Source organism: Hyperoodon ampullatus (genome assembly GCF_949752795.1).
Source record: "Hyperoodon ampullatus genome assembly, chromosome: 18".
Classification (NCBI taxonomy): Eukaryota; Metazoa; Chordata; class Mammalia; order Artiodactyla; family Ziphiidae; genus Hyperoodon; species Hyperoodon ampullatus.
The window spans coordinates 51,205,421-51,231,591 of NC_136931.1; the positions used below are offsets into that span (position 1 = coordinate 51,205,421).

The window sequence follows — 26,171 nt, forward strand, 5'->3', positions numbered from 1 at the left end:
ATCCATCAAGATACTCTGGCTCTTGTAGAGTCAGGCAGATTTCAGTCATCACAGTGGTGCTCCAGGCAGGGACGACCAATCAGTAAAACACGAAGTGAAACTGGCTTGCTAACATGGCCCTATAGGATTACGGTCAAGCAAGAATTCTGGGTGACCCAACAGTCAGAGCCCACCCAAAGCTGCCCTCCAATCTGCACATGCTCTTCCCCCCGACTGGAACTTCTGGTGCTCTGGTCCTAGCTCAAGTGTGACTTCCTGTGGAAGCTTCCTGACCTTCCCACCCCTAGCAGTCATCCCTCCACACAGCGTATGGGTATTTTTCTCTCCAGAGAAGCACTGTCCACAGGCTGTGACAGAGGCGTAAACCAGGAGAGGTTCCTTCTGGCCTGGCTGCAGTGCTGGCTCAGGCCACACAAGGGCAGCAGGGGTCACTGGGGACAGCGTAGTACTCTGGGCTGACTGGCCTCCCCACGCAGTGCCACCCCTGGCTCAGACCTCTCTCGTTCAGCTGGAACGTCCAAGGTGAACTGTCCTTCTTGCAGTACCACATCACACGCCTTCCCCAACTCGTGCGTGTGTTGGACGGCGGAACGGGCATCTTGACTCTGCCCACCAGGTCCCCCTGATGTAGGGAAGGGACGGTCCTGGAATCGCACCCCCCACCTCACGGTCGGTGGTTAGGGGAAGTCCAGCTCCACGGCCAGCTCGGGGTCGGACTGGTACGACCAACATCCCTTCTCCCTTACGAGCAGGCAGCCACACAGGTGTGTTAAACAGCTTTAATCTCGGTCATTGCGGCTTCTCAGCACAGTAAGAAATATTGCACATGATCAACATGTTTTGTTCTGGGGATGGGGACAGGGTGGGGGAATCACCTTCTTAGAAAGTACAACCCAAGCTGGGAGGGCAGAGGGGGTGGGGAGAGAGAACCCTCCCCGTGCCTGTGGCAAAGTGCAGGAGCCCCCACCCCCAAACTAACCTGAGTCCAGCCCCTCTGGGGAAAAAAGGGGTACATGAACTCCCCCTACTCCACAGGCGCCTCCCTGTGGCCCGAGGCCCACACTACCCTCCAGCTTGCAGCCCTCACACGAGCCATTTTGCATAAAGTACAAGTGAAAAGGTCTGAAGGTAACACACTCCAGGTTATGTACAGGGGCTCGGTGGAGGGAGACTGTGCCCCCTGCTTCCCCTCAGCCGCCCCCCATCACAGGGAGGGAGCTGTGGGGGGAGGGGGATAGACAAGAGGAGCAGGCCTCATTCCGTCCCAAACTGGAAAGGACGCAATGGCTTTGCTGGGGAGGAGGTAACCATCCTGCCCCCCCACTCCTGCCACCTACATACTGTCCGTGTCCTGAGGGGAGTACTGTGGGTCTGGGGTCTTCTCAGGAGCCCCTCACCTGCCTGTGGCAGCTGTGGAGGGACCAGAGGGGGGTGGTGAGGGTTGGGGGGGCCCCTCCCAGCCAGGCTGTCCAGGCCCCGGCTCTGGGGGCGGAGGCAATGGCGGGGCAGCCGGGGCCGTGCCAGAGTCCGAGCCAGGTGAGGTGGGGTCAGGGCCCCCAGCAGGGCTGGGAGTGGGGACAGGGGCAGCAGCAGTGACAGTGGGGGGCGGTCCAGGGAGGGGGGCCTCGGCTCCTGGGGGCTGCTCCGTGGGAGTGGCCGCCTGCATGATCTTCTGGCGCACCTCACGGATCTTCAGCTGCAGACAGACCTTAGAGGGGAAGATGTCTGCGTAGCGGGCCTGGAAGGCTGCCGTGGCCTGGGCTGTGGACAGAGGGTGGTGGGGAGGGCAGGGTGAGATGAGTGGGTAGGCCCCCTCCAAGTGCCCCCCAAGACTCCACACCTGCTTACCTGATGGGAAGAAGCCATGGTCCTGGAAGAGCTGCATGACAAGGGCCCGGCGCTGGTCCAGGGTGCGCCGCAGCGACGAGTACGGCACCTTCTCGTATTCCAGCTCCCCGAGCACATCCTCAGCTTCTGTACCTGGGAGCAGCGCAGGGAGCACAGTCGAGCCTCCGCAGCAGCCTGGCCCTCCACCACTGTCCGAGGGGGCCATTCCGCCCTCACTGAATTCTATTTCACAGTGGGCTTTAGAGATGGAACCCACCCAAGGTCACGTACCAACTTAGAGGCCTGTTGAATATCAGAACCCACCCTTTACCTGCTGTCCCTCTCGGCAACACCCACCCCACCTCTCCCATCTTTAACCCCGTTCCTGGGACCCCCACCCCTCTTGGAGGCCCTAGGACCCCCGTGGCCCTGCCTGCCACCACACCGGCACCTGTACGGTCAAAAGTGAAGATGTCCCCCTCGCACTTGGCACTCTTGGGGGTGTTGGGCTCCGAGCTGCAACTGGAGCGTCTCCTCATCTTACGCTTGGGCGAGGTGGGGTCCTCGGGGGCTGAGTCCAGGTCTGGTCAAACAGAAGCAGGCTCAGTGGAGATGGCCCCAGTCTGTCCCACCTACCCTGGGTGCCCTGCGCTCGCCTACCAGTGGAGTTCTTCCTCTTCTTGCGGTAGGAGCCCAGGATGGCCCGGGGTGAGGTGGCCAGAGACTGCAGGGTGGGCGAAGGCAACACCTCCTCAGGCCGAAACTCAGGCAGCTCAGCAAAGCGCTCTTCGAAGTCCACCTCCGACAGGACCCTGCTGGAGAGCGGGCAGGGTCACCTCCTCTGCCCCAGCCTGCAACTGCCCCCTCTTCCACCAACCCACACACTCCAAGTCCCCCAGCCCATGCTCACTTGTCCACAGAGTCAAAGGTCTTCTTCAGGGGCGGGGGCCGCACCTTGACCTTCTTGCCGGCACTAGCCGCCTCCTTGCGCTCGGGGGTGTCCCCAGCTGCCCTCCCACTGCTGCCCTCACTGCTGCTGCCGCTGCTACCAGGGGCTGGGGCCGGAGCTGGGGCCGGGCTGGGAGGGGTGGGAGGCTCCCCTCGGCTCTCCAGGCCCAGCCCAGGGACACGCCAGTCTGAAGATGAGCTGGGGAATTTGCTGGCCTGGGGTGAGGATGGCAGGGAGATGGAGGACACTGGGTTCAGACTCACCTGGGCAAGACCCAGAAATACAAAAGATGAATGCTGACGGCCAAGACACAGAGCCATGGGGAAGACCCAGTCATGCAGACAGACAGGCAGGACAGAGGAGGACCCACAAGGGCACGGTTCAGACAGGGATGGAAGAGGGGTGGAACAGAAGGGCAGGCAGGGGACTGAGGGGCCGAGCCCAGCAGCAGGGAACCCCCAGGCCTGCTGGGCACTCACCATGGTCTCAGGGCCCTTGGCACTGGTCCGCTCCTCAGCAGGTGGGGGCGGCGGGGGACTGCTCCGGGCTGGGGGAGCCCAGGTCTCTGGGGGCAGTGGAGGGGCTGGTGTTGTTGGCCGCCCCTCAAGCTCTGACTCGGATGCAGGGGGCTCACGAGCTGGGCCAGGCTCCAACGGCTGCCGGGACGCAGGGCCTGGCCGCCCAGGGGCACCTGCCTCAAAGGAGCCCACGGGAATGCTGGCGATGGCCGCCTTCACTTTCTGGGGGGCCTTGGGGGTGGCCCGCTGGGCCTTGGGGGCCACTAAACTGTAGGTCATGGAGCCTGCTGGTAAAGAGAGTATTTGCTGAGCCAGGCCTGGCTGGAGCCCATCCCCTGGGTCTCCCCACTCACCCCACCCTCGGTTGGCCCGGCACCCACCTGTGGCACTAGGAAAAGGGCTGGTAGGGGCTGGGGTGGCAGTGGCGGGGGCCGGTGGGCCCTTGGGCAGGATGGTGGCAGCAGGGGGGGTGGTGTTGGTGGCCACGGTGTAGACCAGGCCTGGGGGAGCCTGGGATGGCTGGGCCAGGGGTGCTGAGGAGGTGGGTACGGGGCTGCCAGGGTAAAACGCTGTGATGACGGGACCGCTGGGGGCTGCGCAGGTGGGAGGCAGCTGGGGGCTGGGCACAGGTGACACGCCCACCTGGCCAGGAGCCAGCAATGGGGCTTGGCCTGCAGAGAGAAAGACAGAGAAGAGGCAGGAGATCGAGTTAGGGCCGTAGCTGCCTCAGCCCCACCCTTGGTCCCCAGATGCCTGCCAGGCCACCCCTCACCTGAAAGCAGGGGCTGCACGAAGGCGGGGCCGCTGGGCCCCAGCGAGGTGAAGCCTAGGGCTACTGAGCTCGTGGGTCCGTACGAGGTGACTGTTCCAGCCTGACTGGATGCAGGACTGGTACCCAGGGGCAGCGCATGCCCGCCTGCTGACTGCACGTAGGTGATCCTGCCGCAGGGAGAGGAAGGAGGAAGGTGTAGGCGAGCTGGCCCCACCTAACGCCTTCCCTGCACTCACCTCCGGATGAGGGCTCAAATGCCATTACCTGGTGGAGGAGGGCAGCAGAACCTTCTGAGGCTGAGAGGCGGGTCCGGGGAGCGTGGCCGGGCTGAGGGGCGGCACCAGGCCGCTGGGTGTGCTCACAGGCACCGGAGTCAGCTGGATGATCTGTGGGCAAGGGCACCACAGGCTGAGGTGAGCTGGGGACCCAGAGTGGGGCAGGGGAGGACCAAGACCTCGGAGGCTGGACCTCAGCAGAGACACAGGACAGAGAACTGGGATGGGGACGGGAAAGGAGAAACAAAAGCAAAGAAGACGGCGAGAGATAGGAGACACAGAGAAGGAACACGGTACAAACACGGAGGGCAGAATCAAGATACGCACAGATGTCGAGCAAGACGGGGGCCAAGAGGCAAAAAGGGAGAAAAGGAGAAGACTGAACGAAAAACAGACACACAAACCGTGGGACATACAAAAAAACAGACACAGAAACCGTGGGACATAGAGGCTAACACCCGGGAAGAGAAGAATAAGAAACAGGCGGGCCACCACCGAGGTGCCCTTACCTTGCTGGGTGGCTGAGCACCGTTCTGCACAGGTACTGAGAAGGGTGGGCTCACCAGGGGCAGCGGCTGGCCGGCCCCTCCTCCCCGCACTGACATGCTAGGGGTGGCCAAGGGCACTAGTACCTTCCCAGGTAGCAGCTGGGCTGAGCCACCTGGGGGCGGGGCCTGCACAGGAGAAACTGACTGGGCTGCAAGTTGAGAGATAAGGGAGCAGGTGGTTACAAAGGAGTTGAATAAGCCTGTGGGCCCTCTCCGTATGCTGCCCAGCCCAGGCCTCACCTTTCGGGGGTGGGGCGGAGGGTACGGACTGCAGGATGGGGATGCCAGGAGTGGGTGCGGTGGCAGCCAGGACTTTGCCGTTGGTGGAGGTGCCCGGCGGGAGGGTGAAACGGATGCTGGTGGTAGGTGCAGGGCCGCTGGGAGCCGCTGCCTTGGTCCCAGGGGCTGGTGCTGGGGCAGGCGCCACTTGAAGTTGCTGGGGCAGCGTGGGCAGGATATACTGCACCTGGGTGATTCCCCCAGCCTTGCCCAGGGGACCTGGCTGCAGGATGCCCAGGGGCATTGGCCCATTGGGCCCACTCCCAGCACCTGCTCCTGAGCCTGCAGCCGTCCCGCTGCCAGGGCCCCCCTGGGCAATGAACTGGACAGCGGGGGGTGCTGGGGCCCCATAGCCCGGGGCGCCCACCAGCAGGTTGGTGACAGTGGCAGGCGCCTTCCCCACAGTGCCCAGTAGGGGCCCAGCCACCAGATGTGGGGCTGTTGAGGTGGCTGCTCCCGACTTCTTGTCCGAATACACTAAGCTGACGCCCAGTGGGGAGCCCCCAGGTGCCCGGGACCCAGCGACTGTCTCAGTCCTGGCACCAGCCGTGTCATTTGGAGACGCTTCTGCCCGGCCAGAAGTGGGGAAAGGCTTAGAGGCGATGGGCACAGGAGTGCTGCTGACAGGCCGCACCACATTGGTGACCATGGTGGCGGCCGGGCGGGACAGGGGGGCTGCTGGGGCCCCATAGGCCAGCGACGGGGCTGGGGCCGAGGGCATGCGAGCTCCGCTGCCCTCCCGTTCCTCCTTGTTTGAGGGCAGGACCAGTGTCTGCAGAACACTTCCTCCCCCGCTGGGAGGTGCCGCAATGACTGAGGGGCCTGGTGGCTCCAGGCCCCCCACGCTTTCAGGTCTCTTGCGCCGGAAAGTGGCAGGATCCGTGGGGAGAAACCGGGTGGCCTTAGGTGTTGCTGGGCCCCCAGTTCCAGGGGGTGGGGGCCGTAGGGGACCTGTTGTGCTGCCCTGACCTGACTCCTGGGCCTTGAAGGTCCCTGAGCCCAGCGGGAAGGAGGTGGCTGCGGAGGCTGAGGAGGAGGCAGGCGAGGATGAGGAGGATGGGGTGGGCCCGTAGCCTTTGCCGAAGCCGGCAGGTGGATCTGGGGGCCCTGGAGGCTCAGGGTCCAGCGATGGACGGCAGTGAGTAAAGGAGGAACGGATCACAGGCGAGAACACCTTCCGACCAAATCCCTGAGTGGCAGGAGAAGGGAGACACGAGCATGTCAGGGGAGCCTGGATACCCACACCCTGCCCGTCCCGCCCATCCCAACTTCCCCGTCCCGCCTGGCAACCAGGCTAGCCATAGGCCTCCACTCATCCAGGCTGAGACCCAGTTCCCCATGGAGCAAGTAGCTCACCCTCTCTGCGCCTTAATCTCCCCCTCTGTCAAGGTACAGAGAAGTTAACATTCCCCCCCCCCACCCTTCCCAGGATGCATGAGACCAGACAGCAGCAAGTCCCAAGCCCTCACCTTGCTGCCCTCTGGGTCCTCCCCAGAGCTGTCTCCGCTCTCGCTGTCGGTCACCCGCTCCTTGCACTTGAGGTCAATGTCAGTGGTGCTGAAGCCATCATCAGCTGAGAGAGCAGAGGGAACAGTGCTGGTAAAGGGCTGGGTGCAGGGCTGCCCAGGAGGAACAGCGTGGAGCCTGGCTCTGGCCTCGGCTCGGCCCCGGGTTAGCAGTTAAGTGCCGTCCAGGAATGCTGTTCCTCACCAGGAACAAGTGTTGTCCCAAGTGTTGTCCAGGAATGCTCTGCCCACCTGCCCGCCAGCAGACCCTAAGAGCACACTGGTAACAGCACCTAATACTGTGTCCAATGGCCCGGCCATGCCCGTGTCCTCCCAGCTTCCTGTCTGGCTTGGGGCTTCTTGAGGGCAGAGCTGGGCTTACTCAGTAGGGCCTGAACTGAACATGCCCGCAATCACAAACGAACGTGGAAGGGAAGAAAAAGAAGGGGCCTAAGGGCCTGGACCAAATCTTCGCCCACCCTCCAAACCTTAGCCAGCTGCTCCCTGGATAGGATTCTGGGCCCTGCAACTGCTTACCAATGACATCATCATCCCCTTCCTCCTCACAGATGACCATGCGTTCCTCGTCACTGGTCATGTCCTCACTGGCTGCACGCTGGGAACGGGAGGCCCGGGTGGGCAGCAGTGGGGGCCGCCCGCTGGCTGCCAGAGTGCCTCCCTCACCGGGGGCCGCAAAGGGGCCTGGAGCCCCATACTGGGTGGAAGGCTTTGGGCCAGAGTAGGATGCAGGGCCAGACACCATCTGCAGAAGAAGTGCAGGGAGAGTTCAGCCAGTGCTGTCACCGTGGGCAGCCCTCCCTGCACATCGCCCCTACCCCCATGGCCTGTGCTCCAGACCTGAGTCAGTTCCTGTAGTGCCTGGCTGTCTACTTCCCCGCCATCCAGGCTGTGGACCCCGCTGTGGGAGAAGGCTCGGGGCCGGGCTGAGCCAGGTCCGCCGACTGTGTGCAGACGTTCTGCTCCACAGGAGCTGCTCCCCGGGGCCTTGGTGTCCGAGCTCAAGAGCGTCTGGGCTGTGACGGACAGGAGCTCCGAGGACACTGTAGGGTGGAAAGAAAAAAGTGTCGCAGTCAGGAAGCCTCCTCCCAGTGCCCAGGCTGGCCAAGCCATCCACAGATATTTCTAGATACCAGGCAGAAGCCAGGTTGGACTTCCTGGGCCACCTGGCAGAAAAGAGATACCACCCACCAGGCCAGCATTCCCCCTGGTTCCTGCCCTTTTGGGTTGAGAGGAGCAAGCCCACTGCTCCCTGGGAGGCAGCCTTCCTGAGAGCATGAGAGCCTGGAGACAGGTGTGTGTGGCATCGCCCAGCCAATACCCACTGGACTATCGGAGTGTCCACTCCCTCATCTCAGAGAAGAAGGAACGTCTCCTCCCCCCCAGAGTCGTGGGCCCAAACCCACAGGATGACTCCAGAGAAGCGCCTCAGAATGGTGCCAGGCACACTAAACACCCTCAGGCAGTAGAAGCAGCCAACGAGGGGCTTCCAACTGTGGTCTTGAGAGCCAGATGAGCTGGGGTTGAAATTCAACCTTTGCTACTTACTAGTTTTTCAGTGACTTCAAGCAAGTGCTTTTGTCTCTCTAAGCCGTTTCCTCACGTCTGCAAAAGTAGGTACGCTTCTGAATACTAAAGACTACGCTCTTCTTGACGCCTGTCAGAGTAAACGCTCAGCAAATGGCACTTGACAATAAGACTTCTGCTCAGAAACCTCATCTATTTGGACCTCCCTGACCCCTTCACAAGAGATAAGTACCAATTCCTTCGTGAGTAAGGGTCCTCAGATAAAACAGATAAAGCTAAGAGGAGCTTCCGGGGAAGTGGGTGAGCAAGCAAAGGGGAGGCCGGTGTCAGAGCAGAAGAGCCGAGGGGCTCACCCACCTCCCGGGGCGGCGGCGGTGCCCGTCTCCGACATGCTCCGCTCCCTTGGCTCCTTGTGCCCTCCCGCCAGCCCCAGGCTTGTAGGCTTGGCCTCTGAGCTGGACTTCTTCCGGTCCTTGTTGCACCACTTCCAATCTGGGTGGGCCTTAAAGTGGGCCTCTTTCACCTGGCAGGAGAGGGCAGGGAGACCCTTCACTCACCCACCCTGCCGGAGGAAGCCGAGCAGCCGAGAGGAGGCGGAGTTACCTGGAAGGCCAGGTCGTGGTACTTCTGCTTCTCCTTGGGCCCCAGAGCGTACCACCACTCGCCCAGGATCTTACTGACGGTCCGGTTGTCCTGGTTGGGGTGACGCTGGTGGACCAGGGCCCGGTGCCGCTTGCTGAAGATCATGAAGGCGTTCATGGGCCGCCGGATATGGTCCTTCTCCCTCTGCAGTAGACACAGGCCCGAGCAGGAAGGTTAGGACTGGGGAGACGGGCTTGGGCGGCCACAGGGTGAGCTCGGGACAGGTGGAGATGAGGCACCTTGTTGGGGCTGCGTCCATCCTTCTCTGAAGAGGAGTCTCGTTCCTTGGGCAGGGCACTGAGGGACTGCGTCCGGCGTTTCCCAGGCGGCAGAGGCAACTGGATCTCAGGAGACATGATGGAGAGGAAGCTGTGGCGGGAGCGGCAGGGCAGTGAGAGCCATGTCTCTGGCCACTCCACCCTCCTCCCCAGTCCCAAGCCTCAGGGCACTCACGCATCGTCGTGGTCACTCTCTGTCTCACTGTCCAGCCGGGGCTCTCCTGGAGGACCAGGGGCCTCCTCCTCCGTCGTGGGAAGGGGCCCTTTTCCAGGTTCCACCCCCCCCAAAGAGTGGGGGGGTCCGGGTCCTGGGCTCTCAGGGCACGTAGCTCCAGGGGGCCGCCCAGGGTCAGCATTCCCCGTCCCGCCTGCTGGCTGCTCGTGAGCAACAGCTGCCGACTCAGCAGGTTCTGGGGGCAGAGCGGCAGGCAGATCAGAGGGCTCCTGGGCCATCTCGACCCCATCCCCATGCCTTCCCACAGCCTCCCAGCCCTCACCTTTGCTCTGGTTGGAGGCCACTAGGTGGCTAGCAGGTTGCTGGGCCTCACTTGGCTGCACGGAGGGGTCAGGCTGGCTGGGGGCCAGGAAGGGGACTAAGGAATGCCAGGGGAACACGGCCACAGAGCGAGGTTCCACGTTCGTCCACACTGTGGGAAGGAGTCAGCTGAGCTGTGCGGCAGGAGAGCTTGGCCTTGACCCCCAACTCAAGCTCTTCTCCACCCCGGACAAGGTGGCTCCACCCCTTCTTTACACCCCCTTCCTCAATCCCAGAGCCCCCCTGGGCTCGTGCATGCGACATCACTAAGGAAAAACTCCTCCCTGAAAGATTTCTAGATTTTTAAGAAAGAAAACAGAAGCAGGGAAACGGTCCTCACACCCCACTCCCTCCCCCACCTCCACCCCCACCTCCACCAGCCTTGCCACCAGGGACCAGGCCAGAGAAACGACTGGCTCCTGTCGCCAACCAGGCCACGTTTGCTTGCCAACTCACTCTCCCAAGGCCCCTAGACCTTAGCAAGGCTGCAGACCCTCCCTCAGTCAACTCCCATCACCGTGTTGCCGTCTGACAGGGCCCCTCACCTTGGCCTCATACTCCCTTTCTCTTTTCCTGAGGCAGATGGCCCAGCCCCCCCACCCTCTCCTCCCCTCCCCACTACTCACAGGGCATGGGGTCTCAGGCCTTTCTCCTTGCCTCCCTCCCCCTACCACAGACCCCAGGGAGCCAGACCTGCCTTTCCCAGGCTGGGCACAGGTGGCTCCAGCATCTCTTTCCTCCTCAAAGAGAATCTACTGGCCATGAAGAGACCTCCCAGCCTCCCTCACTCTATAGCCCCGAGCTTATCTCTAGTGTAGTGTCCAGCCCCCTTGCCCAAAAAGATGGGAGGGTGTGGTAAACTCTTCAGACAAAAAGGCACAGACAATGGGACAGATGAGAGAATTATTACAAGGCTCTGCCCAGGCCAGGCAAAGGGGCCAGGTGTTTCCTTAAGGCTACGCACAGGAAGGTACTTCCCTCACCAGGGCGCTGGTCCTAGAGGTCCAACCTTCTGCTCCAGGAGCTGGGTGGTAAGGGAGCCAGCCCACCCCTTACAGCTGAGTCCCACCCCTGGCTGGACTCCTGGGGCTGGCCCAGGCTGGGAGTGGGCTACTCACTGCCAGCTCCCTGGGGGAAGTGTAAGCAGCAGAGGAGGCCCCTGCTAGGGGAAGACCAAGAAGAGAAGAGGGAAACGCCCTAGCCCTGGTCCCCATCATTCCAGGCTCCCCCTGATCTAGATCAATCTGACCTAGGCTGATCCCCCCGCCAACGTCTTCAGAAGGCTGGCCTAGGGGAGCCCCTATGTGAGGCACTGGCCTCAAGACCTGATTCTGTGAGGTGCTGACGAAACAAAAAAGTAGATATCAAGGCAACAGGAGAGGAACAAAGAAGCCCACACTGGAAAAGGACTCAAAACACTATGAAGATCCCATCCACTACCACGGGGGCACTGGAGCCCCCAAAGCCTGCTGGGCCCTCCAAACCCATGACAGCCTCAGAGACCCGGACCTGTCCCTCTTTTCTCAAGGATCATTCCCATCAGGCCCCCTCATCTTCTGCTGGGTGGGAAAGAAGGGGCCCAGTATACGATGGGAGAACAGTCCTTTGGTCCTGTCCCTCCTGAACTCCTCCCTAGTGCACTACCCTCCAGGTTCCCGGGTCTCTTCCTCTCTCTGAAAAGCAAACCACCAACACGTCACTCTGTTCTGAGCAAACAGTGCCTCACTCCCTTCCCAAGACCTGTCCTTAGCCCCACTACTCAATCACAGCCCCTAGTCCCTTCTCCCTCTATTCCACACCTGGCACCAGCAGGTCTCACGCTGCTCCTATTCTAATCCATGCTCCGAAGCCAGGTACTCTGCACCCCTCCTCACCTCCCATGACAACATACCTCTTCCACCCCACACCTAAACACCACAGCTGTCCTCAGCTACTCCCCAGTCTGCACTCCCATCCCTCCACTACACTCCCACCTGCCGTCACTAACCACTCAGCCCAGCCGAGCTCTATAACTTTCCCCTCTACTCTGCCTCCACCGTTCTCTTACTATAACCCCATCACTATTACTTCGCACTCAGCACCCCGACACCTTGACCCCTGCAGTCCCAGGGCCCAGGCGCTACTGACCGAACATGCCGAGGCCACGGGAGGCCGCGCCGGACGCGGGCACCAGGGGCCTGTGGGCTGAGTACATGGTCCGGCACGGGGTGGCCCGGCCGGGGCTCGCGCCTCCTCAGCGGCCGCCGCCGTTCCGCCCGCCGCCGGCTCCTCGGCCGCCACCGCTCGGGCCCGGGGGGAGCTGGAGGCCGTCGCCGCATGCCCCCCCCCACCGCCCCCCCTCCGGCCGCCCCACGCGGGGGGTCTCAGCCGGGCGCGCCTGCGCACAACGCCGCCTGCCTCCCGCCGCCCGGGGGGCGGGGGAGGTCAGAGCGCGCCGGCCCCGCCCCGCCCCCCGGCGCGCGCGGGGGCCGTCACGGGGCGCGCGGCACCCAGGCCATCGGCGCCGCCCCCTCCTTCTCCCTCCTCCCGTGCGGAGCCGGGCGGGCGGGGCAGGTGGGGCGGGGCGCGGCGCGCGTGCGCGGGGGCGGCCCCCTCCCTTCCCCGTTCGCTGGCTCGCTCCCTCCCTCCCTCGCAGCTCTGGCGGGTAACGGCTCTGGCCCCGAGCGCCCCGGTTGCCGGCGCCGCGCCCCGCCTTTCCGGGCCTGGGGCCCGCGGCTCAGCGCCGGGTCGGCCTCCGGCCCCGGGCGGGCAGACGGACGAGCGTGCGTGCGTCCGTGCGCTCCGAGCGAGCCCCGCGCCGAACCGCCGCCGCCTCCCCGCCCCGCCACTACTACGCGCTCCCCTCCCCCCGCCGCACCTCCCCCCGCCCCTTCCCCGCTTCCCCCGCGGCCTTCCGCGCAAGCCCGGCCCACCGCGCGCGAGCCCATTGGCTGCCGCCGCCGCGCGCGGGTCAGGCCCCGCCGCGCCCGCCCCCATTGGCCGCCCCGGGGGAACGTCAGTCATATGCAAATAAGGGCAGGGCGGGGCGGGCTCCGGTTGGACCCAAGCCGGCCCGGGGCGGGACCGTGGGAGGAGGGCGGCAGGGAGGGCGCACTGCAGTAAAGGCACTGAGCCAGGGGGGCGGTTCGGGGTGCCGTGCTGCAGAGGCCCGGGGCTGTGGGTGGTGCTTGTGTGTCCAGTCCGCGCGAGGAACACGCTCACGCGCGGCTCGGCCCACCTCCCTCACGCCCACCTGGGCACGCGCGGCCCCGCAGGGCAGACAAACTGCGTGTAGGGCTGGGCGAGCCACCCCTGAGCCCTCACCAACTCTCACAACAGCAGTCACAAACACACACACACACACACACACACACACACACACACACACTCCTCATAGACAGACTTTCCTACCACACCCATTATCTCATACACAATCCAGGGTCACATGTACCCTCGGTCTTACACACGAAGTCAGAAGTCACACACCCGGAACACCTCACACAAATGTACTACCTCCCACGCTAAACGTCCATCACTCCCCACCCACCATCACACACACTTGTTCTCACCCATCTTCTTCACATCACCCATTTCATACATGCCGTCATATGTGCTTCATCAAGCATATCCTCATACACATTCACCAGCCCATGTGACTCACAAACACACAACATATCAAACAGGCAGAATTATCTCATACACCTCATCACAGCCACTGCTTGTCCACAGCACACACCCTACATCCCTCCAACACAACCACACACTCATATGGCCTTCCTGGCAACCCCCAACCCCAACACAGGTAACTCTCACAAATGCCATCATACTGACCCCAAACACTATGTAAACTTACCCCGGTGAGCACTAGCTACTTCAGTACCCTGGCTCAGGAGGTATACAAAGTGCCATGGCCATTCCCATTGATTCAGCTACCCTGCCTGACACTTAGCAGCCACCTGGGACCCTCTACCTCACAGTGTAAGGCAGGGGGCCACCACTCTGGGCTGGGAGCCACCCTTTCCAAAAGAGGAAGAAAGGAAACTAACACTGGGGCTGCTACATGCTGGGAGCTTGTATGTATAACCCCGTGCATTGAATCCTCACAGCCACTAGGGAAGTACACTTTTATTATGCCTGTTGTTCAGATGAGAAAATGAGGCTCAGGGAAATTGAATAAATTGTGCAAGATCATGCAGCCAGGACATAAGAGCCCAGCACTCCAACTCAAGTGCTCTTTCCACTACTGAAAATTTCACCTCAGGGTGGACACAGGCAGAGACTCTCAACAGAGGCCTGGGAATATGTTCAGACAATGATATCAGAGAGACTGGTGAACTATAGAAAGGTCAGAGGGTACACACGGAGACACAGGCAAGGTCTGGGGCCCACCAGGCAGAGAGGCAGAGGCCTTGGATCACCCAAGAGGGGCCCTGAGGCCACATCCAGTAAAGGCAGAGGCCTGGGGTCATACCTGGGCAGGTAAAGATTGCACAGGCTCAGATGCACCAAGACTGGGGTCCTACACAGGTGGGACCAGTGATAGGCACAGACAAACCCTTTTCCCAGCCTTCTGCAGCTACAGACAGAGATGAAGGCATGGAGAGGGGGCAAAACCCGGGTAACCTGGGCCCAGAGGGAAGGGGAAGGTCTGTAGCCCTCTGACCTCCAGAGACTACAGGGCCAGACACTTGGCTGTGAGCCTGGAGAGACCAACAGAGGGACTATTAGGTGACTGCCCCCTCCTCCCTATGCAGCCCCAGACTCAGACCCTCCATTACCTCACTGCCCCAGGGACTGCAATGTGAAGCAGAAATCAAGGTTGAAATCAATGTGGCCTGCTCTATCTCCCTACCGCTGCCCCCTCCTCTCCCCACTCTCCCCACCGGTGAGTCACCTACTGGCAAGTTAACCCCTTCCCCACTGCAATGAAGCCCAGGGACTGAGCTCAGAGGAACCCTGCTGCCAGCCCCCCCACTTCTGTTGGGTGAGAAAAAGAGCTAAGCCTGGCACAGTAGGGAAAGAGGGCCCCAGACATCTGGGAGGGTTGCACATCTGGTAGAAGACAGTGCCCACACAGGAGGGATGGGAAGAGGCCCCTTACAGGGCAGGGTACAGCCAAGTGGGGGCCCAGCCTAGCAGGGAGGGGCCGGAATCTGGGCGGGAAGGGCCCCCCTGCCCTGGGCACTGGGCCAGCCCTATACTTAGCTTCCATTGTTTGGAATGGAGGAACCCTGAGTGGGGGTGATGAGGAGTGGAGAAGAGGGAACAGGTCCTGTCCCCAGACGGCTCCATATCTCTAGCCATCCCCAACCCTAACTGGGGCCTCCCTAGTTGGAAAAGTCTGAGGGGGTTCCCCAAACCAGGGCCCCAGCCCCATCAGAGAGGGGGTGCATCACCATCCTTCACTCAGAGCAGGTACTAGGCAGAACTACGGTGCAGCCACCCCCTGCACTACCCTATAGCCAACTCCACAAAAGGTTTGGCCCCAAACAGCCCGCACAGCACCACCCCACCCCAGCCTGGGGACAGGGAGCCCAGATGGAGACGGCAAGTGCCACCCAGGGTGGCACAGGCTGAGGCCTGCCCAAAGGCCTGGGGCGCACAGCCAGGGATGCTGACAGGCTGAGGGACAGGCAGGCATGCTCTGAACTCACGGGCCCCCGTTGACTGAGCCCGAGAGGCACCGCGCCCTGCCGCCTGCGGCTCCCCACCCTGTTCTCCAGGCCCGGGTCCCCGCCTCGGCTCACCACCCCAGTGTCCCCAGCTCCCCTCACCCGCTCTCCACATACACACCCACCCACCCACCCCGGGCGGCGTCGGAGACGGCCAGGGTTGCCTGGGGAACGAGCCCAGGATTGGACTGGTGCTGCTCGGGAGGGATGGGGGCCTAAAAATAGCGCCGGGGTGAGTCAGTGAGTGGGGCTGGGGTAGGCAGGGGGACCAGAAGGGAAAGAGAAGCAAGCGAGAGGTGCGGGGGAGGCTCCCCAGGGATTGGAAGATGGGCGGGATAGGATGGAGGGCGGGATACGGATTTGGGGGTAGAAGAGGGGATTGAGGGAGAGTGTACAGGCGCCGGGGCTGCGAGGGCTGGTCCCCGCGGGCTGAGGGAGGGGCCACTGCCTGGGCGGAGGAGGGGGCGCCGCCCTGCGTTCTCCTCCCCAGCCCCGAGCTCACGAGATTTTCCACTCGCCGCCTGGCCCCCAGCCAGCCCCCGTCGGGCCCCACAAAGCCGCTTTGTGCTGGGAGGGCGGGCGGGCATCCGGCCGGCCTGACACCCACGCGGGCAGCGGCGGTGCGCGGGTCAGCTGGCACCCGAACTGTCTGCTGCGGGGGGGGTGGGGTCCCCCCACCCTGCCCGAGGACGCGGCCGCGCAAGGGTTAATGACGCAGGGGCCAGGGTAGCAAGTCTCGGCCAATCGGCGTCGGCGGGCGCGACAGCGGCCAATGGGAAGGCCGGAGGCCCGACGCCCCGGGCCTACCCCCTGGGGCGCGAGAATGGGCGCGGCCCTCACTGGGTGCCCGTCTGGATCCACAAAGCCCCCGGTACACCCTGTTTCCCGGGCTGCTTCGCAAAAAAAAGGCTCAGAAGGGCGTAGGATCTCGCAGTCAGGAGGTGGCACGGTCAAGATTCGAGCCCAGGTCTGCCTGGCTTCACAAGTCAGCTTTTCCACCGAAATGGGGAGACGGGGGTTCCCAGTCCCAGACCCCCAAGCGGAGCGGGAACAGGCAGGGGACGGGGTGCGGGCGGAGGCGGCGGCGCGGCAGGCTAGGGTCCAGCCGCCTGCGGTGCAGCCGCTGCCGCCGGTGGTAATGGGAGCCAGACGCCGTCGTCGCCGCTAATGCGCCTCCCTCTCGGCCACTAATGGAGCCATTAATGCCGGGGGCTGCGGGCCACACACACCACCCCGCCGCTGCGCATGCGCGCGCCAGCAGCCCCGCCATCCGCCGCCAGCAGGAGGCAGCCTGACCCCTTGCAGTGCCTGGCGCTGAGGGCTCTTCCAAGACTCACTCCTGCTACCTCAAAAAAGCCTCTTCTCTCTCCCGCAAATCATCCTCTTCTTCCCAGCCTAGGTCTCCTTCCTTTCCAGGGATCTTTGACACCCTGATCCAACCCTTGCCCTCTGCTCTAAACCCTTTCTCGGATCTTCACAGGCTGACATTCAAGCATGGCCTGGCTGGACCTGTCCTCCTTGGCACCCTTCTGCCAAGACTAGGCTCGTGTCAGCTCCAGCCTCAACTGGCCACTCAGAGGTCATGCACTTTCACCCCTCCTGGCCTTTGCTCCTGTGGCTGCCTAAGCCTGGATGGCCCTTCCCTTTCTTTCACTACCCTGAAATCCACTCATTCCTGCTTCAGCTCAAATGTCACCTCCAGTGAGAAGCCTACCTGAACCTTCCTCATCACCTCGCATGAAGCCACGGAGTTTTCTCTCTCCTCGGGCCTCCCCAGGCTCTGTATCTCCCTCTGCTCATCCTTGCCGGTGCCTGCATCCACATCTGCCTTCCCCACCCACTTATCCCAGGGCTGCTCAGCCTGGACCTGGTAGAGGGATGAGGAGTGACTTCTGGTGGGAGAGAAGGGGTTCACTGTTTGAGACAAAACAAATTCTGGTGGGCAGAATCTGGATCTGGATCTGGGGAGTCAGGACACCCTTGGCTCCTCTTTGGGCCTCATTTTCCCGACGCACCCAAGCATAGTTGGTGGATGCTGCCTGGCCTCTGAGGTCCTACTGGTTGGGGTGGACTACACGTGGGACTCAATTAAATGGAGCTGGCACCAAAGTGTCTCCTGAAAGGCGATGGGGGTGATGGTGTTAGGGGTGATCTGGGTCATGCCCTCGAGCAGATGGGTGGGCACAGGAGCTGCTTTCCTGCTTCTCCCCCACAGCCGGATCTCCTAGCTTGGCCCAAAAAGCCCCCGCCTTCCTGCCTGTCTTGGGAACAGGTGCTTGCGTGTTGATGGGTCTGCAGGATGGGTCCCAACACCTCTCAGCAGGTTTCAGGGACATGAGTGGGCATTTAATCTGTCAAGGGACAAGCGGGGGCTCCCAGGCCTAGACATTCTCCCAACACTCCCCATTCTCCCACCTGTTCGCCAAGGAGCAGGAGATCTGGTGCTTAGCAACTATCCACTGACTTAAAGGAACAGAGTGCCTGATGTGCACAGAGTGGGGGTGGGGGCTAGGATGGGGGAAACATGTCCGTCTAAAGAATGGGAGAAGGAGGGCCAGAGGAGAGGCCAAGGCTGGACCAGAGACAGGATTCCAAGATGGGGGAATCAAAACAGAAAGAAGGTGGAATGAAGCCTCAGACCAGAACTGATGTCTAAGGAGGTACAAACCTGGAAAGGCATAGAGAGCCAGACTCAGAGAAAGTCAGACAGAAGTCCAGAGAGAGAGAGACTCGGGGCCAGAAACAGACCTAGACAGAGACAGACATAGGAACCCAAGAGAGAGACAGATAGACATACAGTGGCTCAAATAGGCAGATGGGCAGACAGGCCCAGGAGAAGGGGCACTGCCTGTCAATATGGCGAAACCAGGCGGAAGGTGGGAGCTGGAAGGGAGGCCATGCCAGAAACAGGGCTGAGACATCTGGCCTCCTGGGCCAGGGCTGCAGGCCCTGGGGCGGCTTCCTCTCCTGGGGAGCAGGCGGGAAGAGTCAGAGGGAGGTGGCAATGGCAGCTGGCTGGCCCGGCCACGCACAGAATGTAGAGAATGCCGGCCAGCCTGCTCCGGCAAGTCCCCCAGCGGAAGCAAATGCCTGGCGGGGGGCAGAAGCAGGCAGGCTGCCCCGGGCCACCCCCTCACACCTGCTGCCCTGACTGAGGGTCAGGCCCTGGCATGGGCAGGCAGAAGGGGCCAGGATTATAGCCTCACTCTTCCACTGGGCACAGTCTGCCCTATCTGGGCCTCAGAGGGAGAAGGCCCCAAGGTGCCTACCTCCCAAGGGTTTAGGGAGGCCTCTGAGAGAAGAACAAAAGGGCCTGCTGGCTGGGAACCTGAGGGCAGCCTGGATACCTCAGCATGGGTGTAGTCAGGGAGGCGCTGCTCAGAACCGCCAGGACAGGCACTGGACAAGTTCTGACGACCAGGTGGCTTCCAGCAAGGGGCCTCCCCTCCCTGAACCTCAGTTCCCCCCCTCCCCCTGACAACAGGGCTGGTAATCCCTGTTTCATAGCATCAGGAGGTTTCGATGAGATGGCCCCACGCCTGAGGCTGGGCACATGGTAAATGCTCAATAAAGTGGGCTACTATTATTGTTTTCATTATTCTAGTTGAGAGTGCTTAAGAGCCTGGGCTCTGGAGCCAGACAGCCTGGATTCACACTCTGGCTCTCCCTCTTCCTAGCTGGGTGACCTTGGGCAAGTCACTTTGCCTCTCAGGCTACAGTTTCCTCCTCTGTCTACTGGAACCAATAATCGTGCTGATCTCCTGGGTTGTTGTGAGGATTCAGTGAGTAAAGTCTCAGTCAGCGCTTACTGAGCAGTGTGCCAAGCACATGCATGGGTGGTACTCAATAAATTATTATTACTGTTACTTCTAGTAGGAAGAGTCCTGTGATCTAGAGATCGAGAGACCTGGTTCAAGGCCCAGTCCTGCTCCTCCCTGGCTGGGTGACCTTAATCAGGACTCTTTTTCTATCAGGGCCTCATTTTCCTCATCTGGAAAATGGTGGCAGGAACCCCGCCCACCCCGGACCACCCTGGTAGGTCTCAGGTCACCTGCATCGTGCCATCCCTCCCCACACGGCAGCAGTGAGGGTCATGACTGACCGAGGCTATGTATGAGGGCAATGTCGGGGGCTGTAGGCATGCGGGGGTGGGGGCTGAGGGGGATGGTAGGAGTCCTTCTGCTTCAGTTTCTTCATCTGCCTAAGGATAGGAATCCCCGCTGTGCCCACTTTGTGGAATTTTGCTCATATCAACTACGATGACAAATGTAAAAAATGGTGGGGGTGGGGCAAAAAACACAGCTCACAACCTCAGTATATGAGCATGAGGGGCAAGCGTAGTCTTTGAGTCCCTCTGCCCGGGTCTGGGCTGGAACTCAGTGAGGGCAGGGTCTGGGCCCCTTCCTGTATTGGTCTTTGCACCAGCCCAAGACACAGCGGCTCCTACCCAGAGCCACAGCCCAGACTCTTTTCTCCCTGGTCTCCCTGCCTCTGGTCTCAGGGGCTGGAACTCACCCTTCATGGTATAGCCGTGGTTGGGTCGGCTCAAAACCTTCCATGGCTCTCAGGATAAAGTTCCCAAGTCTTAGAAGGACCCTCTATGATGTGACCCTTGATGTATTGCTCGCCAACACAGCCACACATCCCAAAGCTCACCCACTGTCTAGAGCCCCTGACTTTGCAGATTCAACTTCCTTCAAATTCTTGCTTTTGCCTCAAGGCCTTTGCACACTCTTCCCTCTGCCCGAAGGTCCTCCTGCCGGCCTTGCCAGGCTCCCTTCTGCACACCCTTCAGGTCTCACTTTAGACCCTGTAGGTCTCACTGGCCCCTTCTCCAAGAAGCCCTCCCTGACTTCACACGGCCTCCTGGGCTTCCTCCACCCCAGCCCTGACCACTCTGGACAGCTACTATCTGGGGACAGGTCTGTCTTACTCCAGGGACCATGAGCCCTGTGAGGACAGGGCTGTGTCCTCAGCATCAGCCAGCATAGGGCCAGGCACAGAGAGGGGGCCTCAGTCAACAGTGAATTAATAATAAGAAAAAGATGCTAGGGAAGGGGCTGGTGACGGGTACGTCACCCTCCATGAAAGTTGCTCTGACAAGGCCCAGGCCAGCTGGCTCTCCAGCACTATCTCAGAAATGCCTGTCCCCCCACCTCTGGCCTCAGCCCTCTAGCCACTCTGGCTGTGCTCAGCAGTGCTCCTGGCCTCGGAGCCTTCCCAACAGCCTCCTAGGAGGTTCCCCTGTCCCACGGTTGCTGGTTCCAACTCATCCTTCAACTCTCAGCTTACACGCCCTTTCCTGAGGGCAGCCAGACTAGGTTCACAACTGGAAGCATGCCCAGCACACGCCCAGCTCCCCGCCATGGCACTGACCACACCTGTGCTATTTACCAGGTGCAGCGGTGAAGATGAGGGCTCCAGTCCTGGTCCTGCTACCACCTGGCAGAAGGACCTGTTGGAGCCTCAGTCTTCCCATCAGTAACCCAGGCAGGTTGGTCACAAGCTAACCTGCCTGGGTTTGAAGGCTGGCTCCAGGATTTACTAGCCATGTGACCCCGGGCAAGTTACTAACCTGGCCTCGGTTTCCTCTAATTTTTTTTTTTTTTTGGCCGCACTGCACGGCTTGTGGGATCTTAGTTCCCCGAACGGGCATCGAACCCAGATCCCTGCAGTGGAAGTACGGAGTCCCAACCACTGGACCACCAGGAAATTCCCAATTTCCTCTAAATGAGCATAATCATAGCAGGGTCCAGTATGCTGTGAGTGCTACGTTAAGGGGTGGGTGTGAGGGTTAGGTGCGATAACCCACTTGCAGTGCTTATCATGGTGATACCCCTGCCAGTCCTCCAGACGTGGGAGCTGTCATCATGATTATCATCTCTGTTACCCCATCAGCTCTGTGGGGGCCTGGCTTTGAGCCTGCACTCAGGAAAGGTTTGCTGACTGATGGACCCCTTCAGAGTACATTCCCAACAGGAGGCTTCTGGAAACACTGCACTGAGCCTTCAAAGTCCACGCCCGGGGACTTCCCTGGCGGTCCAGTGGTTAAGAATCCGCGCTTCCACTGCAGAGGACACGGGTTCGATCCCTGATCGGGGAACTAAGATCCTACTTGCCGCACGGTGCGGCTGGAAGGAAAAAAAAAAGAAAAACTCCACGCCCTTGCCTGACACGTGAATTCCCACCGAACATCTGTGCAGAGAGGAGGCCAGCCTCCCCTTGAATCCCACCCAAGGTGGGGAGCTCACCTCTCTGGAGAGCCAGTTTGCAAGGGGCCCTGTGCAAAATGAGCCCTCACCCAGCCCATCCACCTGAACCTCTTACCTGTCCCAGGCCGGCCCATGATGACTTCCTTTTTGGGGGCAGGATGGCTGGTATAGCTGCTGGGCACCAGGACAGGCAACAGGGCAGCAGGTGAGGGGTGGAAGGCCACCGGCTGGAAGGGCGAGGAAGCCAGGCCAAAGGTGGGCATCGGCTGGGCCACGGCCGTCGGCGCAGCTGGAGGCACAGTGATGGGCACGGGGGCCGGCAGAGGTGGAGGCAGGCCAGGCTTCCCACTGGCCATCCCGGGCGGCACCGGAGTCTCTCGGCAGCCCCGCCCAGGTCCCCCAGCCCGTGCCTCACTGCCAGGGCCCACCTCCCCAGGGAATTTGGAGGGCAGCGGCACGTCGGGGTTGCGGACGATGACGGGTGAGTCCCGCTGCACGGCAGGCACCCTGCGCACGGAAGGCCCAGGATCCGAGGTGAGGCCGGCAGGTGGGGGCAACAGCAGCAACGGCGAGGGCTGGCGGGAGCGGGAGAAGGGCACGGCGGGCGACACAGCACGGAAGCCAGCCGGTGTGGAGGGTGTAGGCGTGTGGGACACCGAATCCACACCAGAGTCTAAGCTGTCGCTCTTGGGGAAGTCTGGGGCGGCTCCTCCGCCTGCTGCACCAGGGGCCCCCAACGCCCCTGGGTGGGGCAGCAGCTCTGTCTTCCGTCGCCCAGGGCTGATGGGCACAGTAAAGGTCAGGTTGGTCTGGAAGGTGGGTAGGATGCCAGAGGAATGGCGCTCTCGGGGGGCAGGTGGGGGTGGGTGAGGGCCCAGGTCCGGTGGCGTCAGCACGCCTGCCTTAGGGGTGCTGGCGCTCAGGTGGCGACTGCGAACAGCAGTGCGTTGGATGACTGGCGAGGCATTGATGGGGCTGAAGTTGGCAGGGCGGAAGCCGAAGAGTGGTGAGGGTGAGGGTGACGGGGCTGGCGAGAAAGGTGACTGCGTAGAGACGGGGGAGAAGGAGGGTGTGCCCGAGCGAGAGCTGCCCAGTGACACCAGCATCACAGCTGCTTCACACTCATCGAACTCAAAGCGTGACAGGTCAGCGGGGGCCACCAGGCGTGGGCGTGAGTCTCCCCGGGCTGCCACGCTGCTGGCCTCACTGTCCCGAGACGTCTCATCACCCCAGTCGAACTCGGTGCTGCCCTCACGGGCCGCCACACCAGCTGGCCGCCCAGCCCCACCTGGGCCGCTGTCCGCCAGGCCCTCCATCTCCTTGGTGCGCATGGACAGGTGGCGGGAGCAGTAGCCCCGCCGCTGGGACTCCTTCATGCAGCCATCTCTCGAGCACAGCCGTCGCCACTGCTTGCCGTTGAATTTCTTTCGAATTCCATTGGGTGTGCAGACCACGTCGCCCTTCTTGTATTTCTGCTGGGCCGCTGTCAGTGGCGTGCGGGCCCGGGCGGCCGGTGCAGCCCCCTTCTCCAGGGAGGCCACACTGCTGCTGCGGCTGCCGCCCTGGCTCCCCTCCTGGCAGGGCGAGGGCTGCTCGCCAGGGCGGCCTGGGCCGGCGAAGGCTGGGGACTTGGGTGGCGGTGACAGGAGCTGGGGCGGGGGCAGTGGGAGCAGGGCCGGGGTGCCCAGGGCTGGCGGGTGCTTCTCCTCACCCTCCTCGCAAGCCCCCAGGTGGCCACCAAAGCTGATCTTGGAGACCTCGGCATCCTCGGGCTGCTTGAGGTCCAGGGCAGCAGGGCAGGGGGGAAGGGCGGCCCCCGGCTCGACCTGCCGCTCCTCGGGACCCGCCGGGGGCTTCCTCGGCAGGGCTTCGGGCTCCCATGGGGGCCGCAGCAGGCGCAGGCTGGAGCGGGCCACCCACACCGCGTCCTCGGGCTCACGCTGCGGCGGCTGCGGCGGGGTGGCCGCCGGGCCCGGCTGGGAGTTGGGGCCAGGGCTGAAGCGGACCTTGTAGGCAGCTGGCTTGGCGGCCACCTCCACCACCACCCCCGCACGGTAGGCAGCCACACCGGGCTCCACACAGGTACAGACCGCTGTGCCCACCACCAGCGCAGCCGGCGGTGGCGTGGCATCCAAAACCACATCCACACCACTGCCAGGTGCCCCCTCGTAGAAAGTCAGGGCCCGGTCCCCAGGGAACTGCACACCCAGGTCCTGGCTTCGGCGCACCTGGCGCACCACAGCCGGCAGGAAGAGACCGTCCCCACGCCGAGCCAGCACCCGCTGGGACCGCAGCTGCCGCAGGTCATAGCCACCGCTGGTGCTGCCAGGGGGCCAGGGGCCTAAACCACCAGCTTCGGCCGGCTCATCTTCCAGGTCGGCCGAGTGCTCGCTGGCTGTGTCGGTGGAGGAGGAGCGGGCAGAGGTGGGTGGCTGCGGAGGCACCCCCGGGGTGCCCGCCTCCTCGGGGGTCCGTGCCCGCTCTTCAGGGGCACCAGCCGCCCCACTGCTGCCACTACCAGCCCCATGCTCCTCCACATACTTCTTCTTGGGCGCTCGTGACTTGAACGTGGCCGTCTTTCGGCTGAGTGAGGGCTCCCAGCGGCCTGCCTCCCCCTCCACCTTGGGTTCCTCGGCTGGGCCTGGGGCCGGGTCGTCGGGGTGCAGCTCTGGGGGCAGCCCTTCAGCCCCAGTGCCCCGCTCGGCCTCCTCCTCCTCACCCTCCTCAGCCTCTTCTGGCCCTGGCTGCTGCTGCTGCGCCTCATCATCTTCCTCCTCTGGCTTGTCACCCTCCCCAGCCCCTCGCCGCCTCAGGGCCTTGGCCCTGGTGGCTGGTGGGGACCTGCCACCGCTGCCAGAACCTGGGAGGCCGGCGCACGCCTTCTTCATTGGTTTCATCTTTCGTCTACCTGCAGGGTGAGAGGACAGACAAGGGTCACTGGGAGTGACTCAGGAACACCTCCAGACCCACTGCCCCCGAGACTTCCTACTTGCTGAGGTCACTGTCTCAGCGCCACGGTCCCCAAGCTCTCCTTCCTGGCTGTCTTCAACTCATGTAGGCCCCTAGCCAGCACCCAGACACAGACTGGCACTCATGTCCCCTGAGCTATACACTCTGGTTCCTTGGGGACCCTCACATGATCTGCTTCCTCTGCAGAGGACAGTAGGTGCATGCACACACTCTGACTGCCCCAAGGGGACGCGAGAAGCACTAACGGTTCACGTCTATGGAGCACTCACTTGGAGCCGAGCCCTGGGCTAAACTTGCCTTTATTAACCCATGTCATCCTCACAACAGCCCTAAGAGGCAGATGCTACTATCAGTCCCATTTACACTCGAGGAAACTGGGGCACGGAGAGATCAAGCAACTTGTCCAAATTCATCCAGCTAGGAAATGGCAGAGCTAAGATCTGAACCCAGGCAATCTGGCTCCAGAGTCTGTGCTCCTAACCATTTCAGTGTGCCGCCTGTCACATGATCCTTGCACTGTCACTGTCCAGAGAGCACACACACTTACACACACACACATGCACAGGCACACAGTCACAGAAAGGGAGGTGACCGGGCTGTGATGTGAGCCTCTCTCTACCACCCCCCACCCCTGCCCGGGCAGCCTGGCATGGCCAGGCATTGTGGGAAGGAGTGGGCAGCTAAGAGTCCCAACGGACAGCTGCCCACTCTGCTCCGCACCCCTGGCCTGCCAGGTATAGCCATCTACCCAGATCCTAGCAGGGAACAGGCAGGGGCACGTCTGGGGCAATAGCTCATACCCAGTGCTACGACAGGGCCGTGCATAAGCACACACGCACACACACACACACACACACGGCACACACAACACGTCATCACACAGTGGGGCACAGAGCTACACCGCAGGGTTTCACTGTCCCACTGGATGGGAGCCTGCCCCTCCCCCCACAGCACCCAGCATGATACCCAACAGCCCAGCCACCCCGCTTCTGGTCTGCTTGCATCCCCACCCTGACTGGGCTGGCTCTGACAGGGTGGCTGAGCCGACTGGGCCCCCCTGGCCCCCAAATATGCCCTCGGACTCCAGGTGGGGTAAGTGGGAGAAGGTCAAAGAAAGCAGGACAAGCCCAGCGGGCCAACCTCACCCACTTCCTGAACAGTCATTACTGCCCGCCCCCTTTCAAGCTGCCCTAAGAGAAGGGAAAAAACTTTACTCTGAAGTGACTAAGAGAACCTGAGAGGACAAAAAAAGGGCCTCTGGGAGGGTTGGGGGATCCAGGACCATAAGCCAAACACAATCAGAGGCACCCCGACTCAGTCTTCAGGCTCCCATAGTAGCCCTGACCTCATGAGAGAGTAACCTCTCCCACTTGGGGCCTGCTGCTCCTTAGGATCCTGCAGTCCCAGGATGCCCCTTCTCTGAGCCAATCCTGGGGTCCTCATAGGCAGAAGCTGGAGGGCCCGGGGCTTCTCACACTGGGGCAGGCACCCAAGTACCCGGGAGTTGGGCAGCCGCCACCATCTTCTCCCCACTGACCTGCTGGGCCACCATCCTGGGCATACCCCACCCAGGGCCTACAAGCACACTGCCTGGCACCCCTGGACCCTGCTGCCTGGCCCAGCCTCTTCACACCAGAAGCCAAGCCTCTTTCTTTCCCCTGGGGC

At 62.1% G+C, this 26,171-nt stretch overlaps 1 protein-coding gene across 8 annotated transcripts; it reads right to left on the reverse strand.

Annotated features, from left to right (window-relative positions):
* Window positions 1-772: 772 nt before the first annotated feature.
* CIC (capicua transcriptional repressor) lies at window positions 773-24,433 on the reverse strand (the record flags this gene model as incomplete). Of its 8 annotated transcripts, none has more annotated exons than XM_079723004.1 (20): window positions 773-1,761; window positions 1,849-1,980; window positions 2,279-2,410; window positions 2,488-2,639; window positions 2,738-2,991; window positions 3,259-3,578; window positions 3,675-3,965; window positions 4,067-4,233; window positions 4,331-4,452; window positions 4,851-5,038; window positions 5,130-6,357; window positions 6,638-6,741; window positions 7,211-7,436; window positions 7,532-7,734; window positions 8,576-8,741; window positions 8,822-9,004; window positions 9,100-9,229; window positions 9,314-9,548; window positions 9,636-9,785; window positions 21,652-24,433. In XM_079723004.1, 20 exons carry the CDS (start codon window positions 24,431-24,433, stop codon window positions 1,394-1,396), a joined length of 7,533 nt encoding a protein of 2,510 aa, XP_079579130.1. In that variant the 3' UTR covers window positions 773-1,393. The 8 variants fall into 8 exon arrangements, with proteins under 8 accessions (XP_079579130.1, XP_079579128.1, XP_079579129.1 ...); XM_079723002.1 differs by having other exon boundaries at window positions 2,488-2,642; window positions 3,256-3,578; XM_079723003.1 differs by having other exon boundaries at window positions 3,256-3,581.
* Window positions 24,434-26,171: the final 1,738 nt, after the last annotated feature.